The sequence below is a fragment of the Propithecus coquereli genome, unplaced genomic scaffold (assembly GCF_000956105.1).
Source record: "Propithecus coquereli isolate 6110/MARCELLA unplaced genomic scaffold, Pcoq_1.0 Scaffold261, whole genome shotgun sequence".
In the NCBI taxonomy this organism is placed as follows: Eukaryota; Metazoa; Chordata; class Mammalia; order Primates; family Indriidae; genus Propithecus; species Propithecus coquereli.
In genome coordinates this window covers 3,050,560-3,062,762 of record NW_012148186.1, presented here as the reverse complement: position 1 = coordinate 3,062,762, position 12,203 = coordinate 3,050,560, and the positions used below count along the sequence as shown (strand labels likewise).

The 12,203-nt window shown below is 49.4% G+C and overlaps 1 protein-coding gene across 3 annotated transcripts; it reads left to right on the top strand.

Moving 5' to 3' along the window:
* The first annotated feature begins 1,849 nt into the window (after positions 1-1,849).
* DCAF11 (DDB1 and CUL4 associated factor 11) lies at positions 1,850-10,687 on the top strand. Of its 3 annotated transcripts, none has more exons than XM_012647288.1 (15): positions 1,850-2,017; positions 3,357-3,563; positions 4,362-4,489; positions 4,723-4,850; positions 5,094-5,158; positions 5,470-5,570; positions 5,804-5,950; positions 6,166-6,220; positions 6,573-6,641; positions 6,986-7,043; positions 7,142-7,327; positions 8,098-8,251; positions 8,670-8,822; positions 9,623-9,729; positions 9,828-10,687. In XM_012647288.1, exons 2-15 carry the CDS (start codon positions 3,409-3,411, stop codon positions 9,960-9,962), a joined length of 1,641 nt encoding a protein of 546 aa, XP_012502742.1. In that variant the 5' UTR covers positions 1,850-2,017; positions 3,357-3,408; the 3' UTR covers positions 9,963-10,687. The 3 variants fall into 3 exon arrangements, with proteins under 3 accessions (XP_012502742.1, XP_012502743.1, XP_012502741.1); XM_012647289.1 differs by lacking the exon at positions 1,850-2,017 and adding an exon at positions 2,980-3,095; XM_012647287.1 differs by lacking the exon at positions 1,850-2,017 and having other exon boundaries at positions 3,085-3,563.
* Positions 10,688-12,203: the final 1,516 nt, after the last annotated feature.

The window sequence follows — 12,203 nt, the reverse complement described above, 5'->3', positions numbered from 1 at the left end:
AATTGCTATGTAGAACATAAATCATTATGCAGGTCTGGGCTAGATTCCTGGAAGTAGTACCACTGGGTCAAAGTGCAAGGCTGTGAGGAAAGGAGTCTGGTAGACAGCTTCCCTCAGATAATAAGTTCTCCTGGGGAGATGCAGAGGTGAAAATAAACAAAGCATTTATGGGCATATTTGCTTGGCAGAGAATAAGAAAATGAGGTTACTGAAAAACAACCAGGTGTGGAAGTCTGTATTTGAAAGAATGAGCAATAGTGAGCCACTTGTGGGTTCTTAGGTACTAAATCCTGTTAGAGGAGGATCATTCAGCAGATCACCTAGGGGGAGAGGCAAGAAGTAATCAAAATCTGATTTGAGGTAATGAATGTGAAAACAACCTAGCACTTTGGGAGATCAAGGAAGAAGGATTGCTTGAGGCCAGGAGTTCGAGACCAGCCTGGGCAACACAGTGAAACCCCATCTCTACAAATAAAAAAAAAATTAACTGTAAGTGGTGGGGCCCACCTGTAGTCCTAGCTACTTGGGAGACTGATGCGGGATCACTTGAGCTGAGAAGTTCAAGGTTACAGTGAGCTATGATCACACCACTGCTCTCCATCCTGGCAACGGAGTGAGATCCTGTCTATAAAAAAATAAAAAAAAGAACCTCAAATAATCAGCTATAGGACTTGAATTAAATTTAAAGGGCAAAGAGGTGGGAAAGATTATTTTTAAAAAATGATTCCAGATTTTCCCAGCCGGATAACCCAGAAACCACTGGAATCCTGAAGTCTCAATAAGGCACAGATAGTAAGTAATCTAGCAATAGGGGACGGGCAACCAGCAGACTACTTACATAATAAGCAGAGCCCAGTGCAAAATTAAAATACCAGGTGCTTGCTTTAAAATTAAGAATTAGCCGGGCCCTCTGAACGTTTAGTACCTGACATTTTTAGTGACTGAAATAATGTAAAATTTGACTAGGCCCTTGTTTGCTTGCACATGTTAACCACTTACTTCCTGCCCAGCACCCCTTCATCTCACGGTAATTATTAACTGATGTACTGTTTCTTTGTCAAGAAAAAGAGACTCCAGGGTCAGGAGGACAATCTATGAGTTCGTTTTACAGAAGGAATTAATGCCCTCAAAAAAAGCTGCGACTGCTGCCGACAACCAAGGTCTGGTTACTTAAATGAACAGTTTTCTGAGACTGAAAACAAGGGACGTCCCCCTTTGGTTCCCTATAACTCATCCTCCCTTACTAGCTAGCCGCATAAAAGCTCCCAATTTCATTCTTTTGATAAGATGTATCAAGAGATTTTGCTCTCCTATCTTTTCCCTTTGGCCAAATCAAATAAACCTTTCTCCATCTCCAAGCACCGGTGTCAATGTTTTGCTTTAGCTGCCAGAGCCCGAATTTGGAGTTCTACAACAATTCAGAGACGGTGACAGAACACTACACCAAGCATGGGGCCCTTCTAAGCGCAGAGCCCACGAAGCCTCCCCAGTGGTCTAGAGACTAGGAGACGTCACCCGAAGGACTGGTCACACCCTCGCCCTCCCTGGGAGAGTGAACCCCAGGAGGGCCCAGCGGAACTAAGGGCCCTCGCTCCTCTCCCTGCCCTCAAAGGGCTCAGGGCGGAGGGAAGCTCACAGCCCTTTTAAGGAAGTGTACACTGTGGGTGCTGAACTTCAACTTCGACCTGGGGCTTTTGAGCCCGGCACAAGCAAGGTCACTCGACCCACACGCCTCCCCACCCAGCATGGACTAGGATCCCGACACGTGGCAAGTCCCGGCCTTGGACTCTGCCAGTTACTCATAAACCCGCAGGAAGGGGTAGGAGGCGGGGCGCGTGAACGCCTAGGAGCCACCGCCTGGAGCAGAGAGGCACCCAGGGCCCAGAGGGCCTAGGGAAGGTTTGCAAATCCCGAAGGGCCAAGAGAGAGTCGGACCGGGACTGACGGAACCGGAAAGGCTCTACGAGGCAGCCGCGCGTATTAGGGAGCGTCTGCAAAGAGCAAGAAAGGAAGCCAGGTACCGTCTGAAAGGTTGCCAGAGGGGGTAAGGGGAGGTATAGAAAGGACCGACGCCACAAGAACTAGACCTCCAAAACTAGACCCGGAAGGAAGGTTTGGAGGCCTGGGTCACCATCTGTGACACTGGGCACCCCTTAGGGCAGGACAGCCTAGAGCAGCAGCCAGCGAAAAGAGAATAGTTCCAGCTGGGCGGGAGGGGAAGGGGTGTTGGGGTAGAAAGAAGAGGCCCTTGGGCGTTGTCTGAAAAGTGCGAAGTCAAATGATCATTAGGGACCGACGGTAAATTGTGTCCCTCGCTAAAACACCTCTCAGTAGCAAACCACCAACCGTTTCTTTTGTGAGCCCCGCCTCTCAGCCACTCTGTCTAGTTCTCTTGTCTGTGATCCAGGAAGCTGCCAATCCCCTTTTACGCTTCCCCACCAAGAATGAACGGCCCACCACGGGCGAGCATTTTCTCCTCCCCTCATACCCTTCACACACTTTCTCCCGCCCACCTATCAATCACAGCGCGCCGCTGTCCAGTTGGCGGGCCAAGGGGGCGGGGCCGTCAGCAGCGTCCTGTGACGTCTGCAGCCCGCCGGCCGGGAAGCCGGGAAGTGCGTGACGAAAGAGGCGCGTGACGGAGGAGCAGTTGGCTGACGCTGTGGCGTCAGTCGGTGTAAACAGGGCCTCGCGCTGCTGCGGGTCCTGTGAGCGCTCCTGGCTGGTGGGTGGTCTCGTGTGGGGCGGTAACCGCCGGCTTCAGTGGGAGGTGCTTCTCGGATTCCGACCCCTCTTGGCGTACACAGCCCCGGCACACCACGTGGGCGTGAGGGAAGGAAGGAGGGGGTGTTAGGCCGAATTCTAACCTCATTGGCTGTAGCTGCTGCCGGCTCTTGAAAAGAAGTGCTCTGATTGGTCAGGAAGGGGGGGTGTTGTGGTGTCTTTGAGTCCTACGGTTTCTGATTGGCTAGATGAGATAAGCTAGTGAAGCGCTCTCTTCCGCGAGGAGGTTTGATTGGTCTGCCAAAGAGGTTACCTGGGAGTCCAACACCTCCCCACACCTCTCCCGCTCCCCTGTCCAGGGACTTTGATAGGTGAGTTTTGGGTAGAAAACTGAGACATTCCTCATCAAAGGATTATCATTGATGAGCTAGGGTAGCGCCTTAGGCTTCACTCTGCTTTCTTTGCTTCACAGGATTAGGGAAGATTTGTGTTCCCAAAGCCTTGGGAGTTCTCATAGGCTAAGAAAAGGGATTGCAGTACCTAGGAAGGGTAACCCTCCTAGAGATAGCTACTGCTCTATTTCGGGAGACCCTGGTATTCCTAGAGCAGGCTTTGCTTTCGCCAAACCCAAGGAGGTGACAGGAGGAGCCCCTGCACAGGACCTAAGGATGCTGTGACCAGAAGATGGGATCACGGAACAGCAGCAGTGCAGGATCCGGGTCCGGAGACCCCTCTGAGGGCCTGTCCCGAAGAGGGGCTGGCCTGCATCGGAGTGAAGAAGAGGAAGAGGAGGATGAAGATGTGGATCTGGCCCAGGTACTGGCCTATCTCCTCCGCAGGTAACTTACTCTCTGGTGTGACCCCACCAGTTGCCACCACAGCCCCTGATACCAACTCCAGCAGAAAAGTTACAGAGGATAGGGAATGGGATTAGCCCAGGACAACTGTTCTGTTTGAGCAGAACAGCCTTTTCCTGCTGGGCACCCATGGCGCTCAGCTCCATACCCGGTAACAGTCTTCTTGGCTAGGGAGGATCACCAAAAAGACCCACTCTTGTGTTTGAGGGGTTGTTCAGGGGAGCCTCTCTGGCTACAACTACACAAATGTAATCTATTTTCCAAGTAAATTAAAAAAAAAAAAAGGGTGGCGGGCCTGGAGGGAGTGATGTGACAGGTGAAGAGTAGGGGTGGGGGGTGTTGAACTTTAGTAAAGCATTTGACATATGATATGAGGCCACATTGATTCACTTGAAAAACAAGTTTAAATTGACCCAACTCGAACCTGTTCTTGAGGAAAGAATGCCCTAAAGGGAGTGACCACCAGAAATTGGCTGGAAAAGGGTACAGCTGGCTTTGTTTCTTTGTTATGGCACCTCAGGGAGAAGATGAGCTTGGGGAAGTCGAGTTAGTAGGTCTGTCAACCTTCACAGTATGTTGGGGTTCTCCACTGTGTCTCTAAGAATGAGAGTCAGTTTCCTACTGTGTCTTATAGGAGACTGAAAATAACAGCCAAGGTCTAGTCAGCCTCAAACCTCAAAATGAGTACCAAATGATCTAAGAGCCAGATAGCTATTACTCTGAATTTGGTTGTTCTGGGGAAAGGGGTCCCCTCCTTTATAATGGGGTGTCTCTCTACAGAGGCCAAGTGAGGTTGGTACAGGGAGGAGGTGCAGCAAATTTACAACTCATCCAGGCCCTCTCAGACTCAGAGGAAGAGCATGACAGTGCTTGGGATGGTCGTCTCGGGGATCGATACAACCCTCCTGGTAAGAGGCAGACCAAGACCCTAATGTTGGAAGACTTTCATTAGAAACGCTTTTTTTCTTCTGGTGAAGAATGGTAGGTTAAATTGAAAAATGTGATAATGCAGGGAATGAGGGTTTCCTTACAGACCCAGTATATTCAGCCACATTGAGTGGGCTTGGGCACAGTTCCTCTAGCTGCCCTCTGGGGCTGGAAGACCTAGGATGAAACTTCTTCTGTTCACTTCTATTTACAGTAGATGCAACCCCTGACACCCGGGAGCTGGAATGCAATGAGATCAAGACACAAGTGGAATTGGCCACAGGGCAGCTGGGGCTTAGGCGGACAGCCCAGGAGCACAGCTTTCCTCGAATGCTGCACCAGGTAGGCCTCTCCACCTTCAGCCAGTCTGGCAGCAGGCCTGCCAAGGCAGCCAGAAACTCTGCCAGCCCCAGAGAAAAAGGAAGCCTCAAGTGCTGGGGCTGGAGAGTTAGCCAGCCTGCATTGGAGGTCTATGTATGGTGTCCATTTCTGTAGCAAGAGCAATATCTTTGGAGGAGGGGGCTTGATGTGACTGAAATGGCCCTCTGTTTCTGCTAGCAATATTCCCCAATCCCTTCCATTTAGAGAGAACGGGGCCTCTGCCACCGGGGAAGCTTCTCCCTCGGAGAACGGTCTCGAGTGATGTCTCAGTGAGTATGGGGCTTGGTGGAGAGACTCTGAGGGTCAGATAGGCTTAGCTTCTAAATTTGAAGGGGTAGGTGTGAAAGGAGCCTCAGAGATACTAATGATAGGTTAAGTGGGGTTGAAACTTTGAGAGTACCCAAAGTGGAAAAGTATAGCAATTTAGAGGATGGTGGACTGGATGAAAGACAAGGGATTCTACGCAAAGCCAAAAGAGAAGACTGCCCTGTACTGACATTTTAGCTCTGTTAGGGTTCTGCTAATTGGGATACTCCTCATCCTGAGCTCCCCTTACCCTCACTTTCCTTCTGCTTCCCAGCTTCTTGCCCAATGATCTGGGCTTCATTGATACCTACTCTCAGAAGGCTTTCTGTGGCATCTACAGCAAAGATGGCCAAATCTTCATGTCTGCTTGCCAAGGTACCAGACCCTGGTCCTATAAACTGCCTTTCCCTGGAACAAGGATCGTTTCCCTTGAATGAAGCTAGAAAGTCCCAGACCCAGGGAGCTCAGACCTGGCTCAGGAATGCTTAGCCAGAGCATGTTTCCCATGATAAAGGGCAGACTCCACAAATGCACTGAGTGAGAGAGGTCTGATTTAGAAGGATATAAAGAGGGTGTTCCATAATTCTGCCTGATCCCTACTTAAACAGACCAGACAATCCGACTGTATGACTGCCGGTATGGCCGCTTCCATAAATTCAAGAGCATTAAGGCCCGGGATGTAGGCTGGAGCGTCCTGGATGTGGCATTTACCCCTGATGGGAACCACTTCCTCTACTCCAGTTGGTCTGATTACAGTGAGTATGTACCAGATTTCTGTTGTTTCTCTAGCCTGGGGCCTGAGGTGTCCATGTGCCTATCTCTTCTGATCCAGGACTCCATGCTTTGTCCTGGGAAAATCACTCCCAAGGTGTTCTAACACCCTTGTCCTTTGTTCTGTCTCTTCCCTAGCTTCACTTCCACTCTCCTTCACCCATCCCTGAAAGATTCTTGTTTCTCTTGCTTCTTTTAGTTCATATCTGCAATATCTACGGGGAGGGAGACACACACACTGCCCTGGATCTAAGGTACTGGCTTCCCTTCTGATCAGATCATCAGAAACTTCTCAAAGAAGGCTCTACAGGAGCAAACCTCTTGGGCTGGAAGTCCTGCTTAGAGGAAAAGTGTACTGGTTGCAAGTTTCTCTGTGTGGATTCCTGGGAGGGAACCATCCATCCTCTCAGCCAGAGGACAAGGGTCAAATAGATGGTTGCAGGATTATTTCTGGGTTCTCGCTGAGGTAACCCCCATTCTGGCACATGTTAGCAGGACTTCTTTTTTCCCTGAAGATGTGCCTTACAACCCTTGTCAGAGTTTATGTAGATTAACAAAAGCTGAAGGGAAATCCACTTAACCTAGCTCCTTCTTTGCTTTCTTCAGGCCAGATGAGCGTCGCTTTGCTGTCTTCTCCATTGCTGTCTCCTCAGACGGACGAGAAGTACTAGGAGGGTGAGTGTTTGTGGGGGATGTCTCCCTCAATTAATGAGATGGAGGTTCTCCCAGAGATCAGCTCTGCTGTTACAGAGGCTGCACTGGCAGCTGTGGAAAACAACCAGCCCTTCTCCAAGGTCAAAGTTTACGAGTTGCTTCACCTCTTGCTCTCTATTTCTCCAGCACATGATGGGAGGTCACAAGCCTCTTTGAAAACATAGCTAACTCTTCCTCCATTTCCTGTGTAAGAGCAGACAAGGGATTGCCCCTCAGCAGAATTTCTCAGTGGGACTCTCTAGAGCATATATAACCTCAGCCCTCTCAGTCCTAGCTCCAGGACCTCTCTATCTCTTCCCTTTCAGGGCCAATGATGGCTGCCTGTATGTCTTTGATCGAGAACAGAACCGGCGCACCCTTCAGGTATTGCTCCTGAGACTTAGAGCCTCTGCCTCCTGGTCTTTGGCCTATTATAAGGCCTGGAAAGAGATCTTAAGTATCCTGGCCTCCTTCTCCCCTAGATTGAGTCCCATGAGGATGATGTGAATGCAGTGGCCTTTGCTGATATAAGCTCCCAAATCCTATTCTCTGGGGGTGATGATGCCATCTGCAAAGTGTGGGATCGACGCACCATGCGGGAGGATGACCCCAAACCCGTGGGTGCGCTGGCTGGACACCAGGATGGCATCACCTTCATTGACAGCAAGGTGGGCAGGGAGGCAGGACTGCACAGCCAGGCTACTAAGGTTCTGGTTGTTCAGGAGGACATGAAAGTGGACTGGTGTGGGAACTTGACAGGCTCTTTATTAGCCAGAGTTTATAAGAGCTGGAGTTTAGAGAAGGAGCTTAGCCAGGAAACATGAATTCCACCTGTACCCACTACTCCTTACGAAGTGGGGCAGAGCTTTCTGTATAAGACAAATGGAAGATTTTCTTTTCTTTTCTTTTCTTTTTTTTTGGAAACAGTCTAGCTCTGTTGCCCTGGCTAGCTAGAGTGCTGTGGCGTCAGCCTAACTCACAGCAACCTCAAACTCCTGGGCTCAGGTGATCCTCAGCCTCCCAAGTGGCTGGGACTATAGGCGCTTGCCACCACATCCAGCTATTTTTTTCTAATTTTAGTAGAGATGGGGTCTCACTCTTGCTCAGGCTGGTCTCAAACTCCTGACCTCAAGCAATCCTCCTGCTTCTGGCCTCCCAGAGTGCTAGGATTGTAGGCCTGAGCCACCACGCCCAGCCAGAAGATTTTCCAATCCAGGATAAAATAGGAGATCTAGCTAGGGCCCTGGGCAAAGAAAGGAAAACCTAGCAAGGTGATAGGATCTGAGGCAGAACATCGAAAGTGAACTCACCTTTATGAAGAAAGAGGCAAGCAAAGTCAGAGGACTGGACTTCTTCCCCTCAACTAGAGGGGCACTGGACTAACAGGCACTGACATTTGCAGCCTCTGATGCTTCAATATCCATTTTTGAATTCACAGGGTGATGCCCGGTATCTCATCTCCAACTCCAAAGATCAGACCATCAAGCTCTGGGATATCCGACGCTTTTCCAGCCGGGAAGGCATGGAAGCCTCACGCCAGGCTGCCACACAGCAAAACTGGGACTATCGCTGGCAGCAAGTGCCCAAAAAAGGTGCGAGTGGAAGTAGAACTGAGATCTGAAGAGTTAAGAGTCAGGGGTGGTAGTTATTAATAAAATACTTAACCACTGGTAAGGCCTGGCATAGGCACATGGATTTGTCTGGAGCCCGTCCCCGCAGCCCCCTTTGCCAGGCATTAACTCTTTATTTGCTGAACCATGAGGATGGCCAGGGGTTCCCAGGGTTGGGGCCTGGGGTCACTCAGAATCAACCAATACAAAAGCATTTCAGTATCATAATACCCAGCAGGGCCATATTGGTGACTATCTAGTTTTAGGTGGGGAAAGAGGCACCAGTTGAAGGTTGGAAAGGCAATTGTCTCTGCACATCAATCTTTGCTAAAGACTGGAAGTGCAGGGCAATCCAGAAGCAGACACCCTAACCTAGAGCTCTCCTTCCTTCCCTACCCAGCCTGGCGGAAGCTGAAGCTCCCAGGTGACAGCTCCTTGATGACTTACCGGGGCCATGGAGTGCTGCACACCCTCATCCGCTGCCGATTCTCCCCAACTCATAGCACAGGCCAGCAGTTCATCTACAGTGGCTGCTCCACTGGCAAAGTGGTTGGTAAGGATTGTGTCAGAACAGGGCCTTGGGAAGGGCAGGAATGTTTCTGTGGCATTCCACCTGTAACCACCAGTGACCACCTTAAAAAACCTAGTGACAACAAATAAAATTTAATTTAGCTTGAAGTAGGGGAAGCTTAAACAAAGAAAGAGAAAACATTCTATTCATCAGCATTTTAAATTAAGAAAAGGAACATAGAATTCTCATCAGTAAATAAAACAGATTACCAAAAATATAGTCAGTTCTGTTTTTTAGCCAGTCAAAGAAAGAAGTTGCAGATGAAAGGTAGGAGGGAATGGAGACAAAAATGACACAAGAAGACAGCAGCAAGTAGTAAAGGACATGCACTGAAGCAGGAGGAATGCACAAAAAGAAACACAATCACAGCTAGAGAGATGAGGATCCTAAGGCAGTGCTGTTCCTAGGGAGACACTCAGACAGACCCGTGGCATAAAAGAGCACAATGAATCCCCTCCAGACAAGGAGCAGCGTGGCGTTCACTTTGTGGTGCCTTCCATTACTAAAAGCTTTAGGGCCACGGCGTTTTCTTAACTGTAGGCCCTGTGAAATTTAGCTGAGGGTCAAAGATACCCACATTTCACTAGCCCATACCCTCAACCCAAGGTAGGGAAAGGGAACAGGGGAAATAAACAGAAATAATACAGGCCTCTGGTGTGTGCTTTGCTCCCATGGGAAAGTGGGAAGTTGCCTGAGAAGCAGGTCACTAGTGCCACTCGGGAAATGAGGGATAGTTTAAAGGCCCATGGCAACCCCTCTCCACTCTGGCCTTTCCTGGACAGTGTATGATCTCCTCAGTGGCCACATCGTGAAGAAGCTGACCAACCACAAGGCCTGTGTGCGTGACGTCAGTTGGCACCCCTTTGAAGAGAAGATTGTCAGCAGTTCGGTGAGGTTGCAAGGGGGTTGAGGGGCTGGCATGTGTTTGGGGCTTGGACCTGGGAGGGGACAGCACCCCCTGACTACTTGCCACCTTCTGCCCTGCAGTGGGACGGGAACCTGCGTCTGTGGCAGTACCGCCAGGCTGAATACTTCCAGGATGACATGCCAGAGTCCGAGGAATGTCCCAGTGCCCCCACCCCAGTGTCCCACTCCTCTACAGCCTTTTCCTCACCCCAGTAGATCTGACCTCCAGTCCCACACAGGGTGAACCTCTTGATAAGCTCTCTGCCTCTTCCTCCCTTTCTCCTTTCTGGGGAATGTTTGGAGGAATCACTGGCATTGGATGGGGCAAAACAGAAGCCCAGCCTCTGAGTCCCAGCTGAGCCCTGGAAGATCCTCCCCTCAGGGTAGAGTGATCTCCTCATACACTCACACTCAGCCGGCTTGGGTCCCTATCTCTGGCCAGGGTCTGGCAGGACTGCCATTATCTGGGGTGTGGCCTCTGCCAGCAAGAGAACTGTCCTGAGTGTTTTTAATCATGTTTGAATGTTAGGTGTTGGCTCCTAGAGTAGATGACTGAGGCCAGGTCTGAAGAGACCTGTCAGCCAGGCCCACTGCGCAGGTCTCATGTTGAGGATTAGACTGGCCAATCAGAGGGCCAGGTGTCCTGGCCTTTCTTCCTGAGGCCTTTGCTGGAGGACAGGATGAGTAAGGGTGTTTCCTCAGCACTCTCCTTGGGTAGGGATTGTGTGTTCTCTCATGTCTGGGTCTTTGGGGTAGGACAGGCTATGATGTGAGAGACGGGACTCTCCAGAACCTCCTTGAGGCTCCACACAGGGCAGGTCGTGCCTTCCCAGAGGGTCCTGTCATGCTGGAAGCCAGCAGTTTTAAGGAAGAAGGTTGAAGTAGGACTCCATCCTTTCACTGGCTTTGGCTCCCTCAATAAACTCTCTGTGGGAACCTGGCTGATTCTCTGTCTCTGTCTCTGTCTCTGTCTCTTTATCGTATCTGAGGTCTTTTATCCTCACACTTCAAGAAAGCACAGTTTCACCAAAGCCTTCGGGTGTGATTCTCTGCAGGAGAAAATACCCTTTTGCCGCCCCAAGCTGAAGGGAAATACCAAAATGATTTATTAACTGAGCCTTGCAATAGTCACCCCCTTGTCAACTTCAGAAACTACCTGGCAAGTAGACATTCAGAGAGCAGGGGATAAGTACATTTTCAGTAAGAGCCCTGTAACAGCCTGTCAGCTCTGCTCTGAGGCTGGCCCTGGAGCCAGTCCAGTCTTCAGAAGAGGCAGCCCATGAACGCAGAGCCAGAGAGAACCTGGTAGGTGCTGACACCAGGCGCTATCAGGGCTCTTCATACTCAGAGCCTCATACCCCAGAGCAAACCAGGGTGAGATGGTCAGGGGAGAGCTGGGGCTCACATCCAGCTCTGATTAGAGCTTTGCCCAGGACGTTTTGTGCTCTCTAAGACAGTTTTCAAACTAGGGTACACACATCCAGGGGTGTTCACAGGCTTTCATAGCAAAGGGTGAAAGGGGTGCCTATTTCACAGCAAAGTAGGTAGTTTTAAAAGAATAAACTGTCCAGATCCTTGGCCTCCATGTGTTCTCTTTCCACAGATTGATCTGCCTTTCAGTCTCCCTCTGCCACTTCACCCCAGAGTTGCTACCCGTCTCACCCAGAACCTATATTGCCTCCAGGGTACCAAATTAAGGGACATCTTCAAATTGTCAGTATCCTCAAAGCCTGATTGGATCAAGGCCCCACAGACCATCCACGCTTCTCAGTAAGAGATGTTTCCAATACAATTTTATGTTATCAAAATGTTTACATTTTTTACAAATTGAAGGTTTGTGGCAATCCTGTGTTTAGAAGGACTATCCGTGCCATTGTAAAATGTTTGTTATATAGGCATACCTGAGATATATTGTGAGTTCAGCTTGAGACCACTGCAATAAAGTCATTATCGCAATAAGGCAAGTAATTACAATTTTTTTAGTTTCCTATTGCACATAAAAGTTATGTTTAAATTATCTTGTATGGCCAGGCACGGTGGCTCATGCCTGTAATCCCAGCACTTTGGGAGATTGAGGCAGGAGGACCTCATGAGGCTAGGAGTTCCAGACCAGCCCAGGCAACATAGCAAGACCTTGCCCCTGCAAAAAAAAAAATAATAATTAAAAAAAAACTATACTGTAGTCTATTAAGTATGCAATAGCATTATATATACAAAATAATGTACATACCTGAATTTTAAAATCCTATATTGCTAAAAAATGCTAATGATCATGTGAGCCTTCAGCATTGTATTAATAATCTTTTTGCTGGTGGAGGGCCTTGCCTTGATGTTGTTGGCTGCTGACTGATTAGGGTGGTAGTTACTAAAAGTTGGGGTGCCTGTGGCAATTTCTTAAAATAAGACAATGAAGTTTGCTGCATTGATTGACACTTCCTTTCACTAAATGCTGTTTAA

Coding starts and splice junctions, on each gene's coding strand:
- DCAF11 (XM_012647288.1), top strand. CDS start 3,409: ATGGGATCACGGAACAGCAGCAGTGCAGGATCCGGGTCCGGAGACCCC. Junction 5,951..6,165: donor CTCCAGTTGGTCTGATTACA/GTGAGTATGTAC, acceptor TGCTTCTTTTAG/TTCATATCTGCAATATCTAC. Junction 8,823..9,622: donor CTCCACTGGCAAAGTGGTTG/GTAAGGATTGTG, acceptor TTTCCTGGACAG/TGTATGATCTCCTCAGTGGC.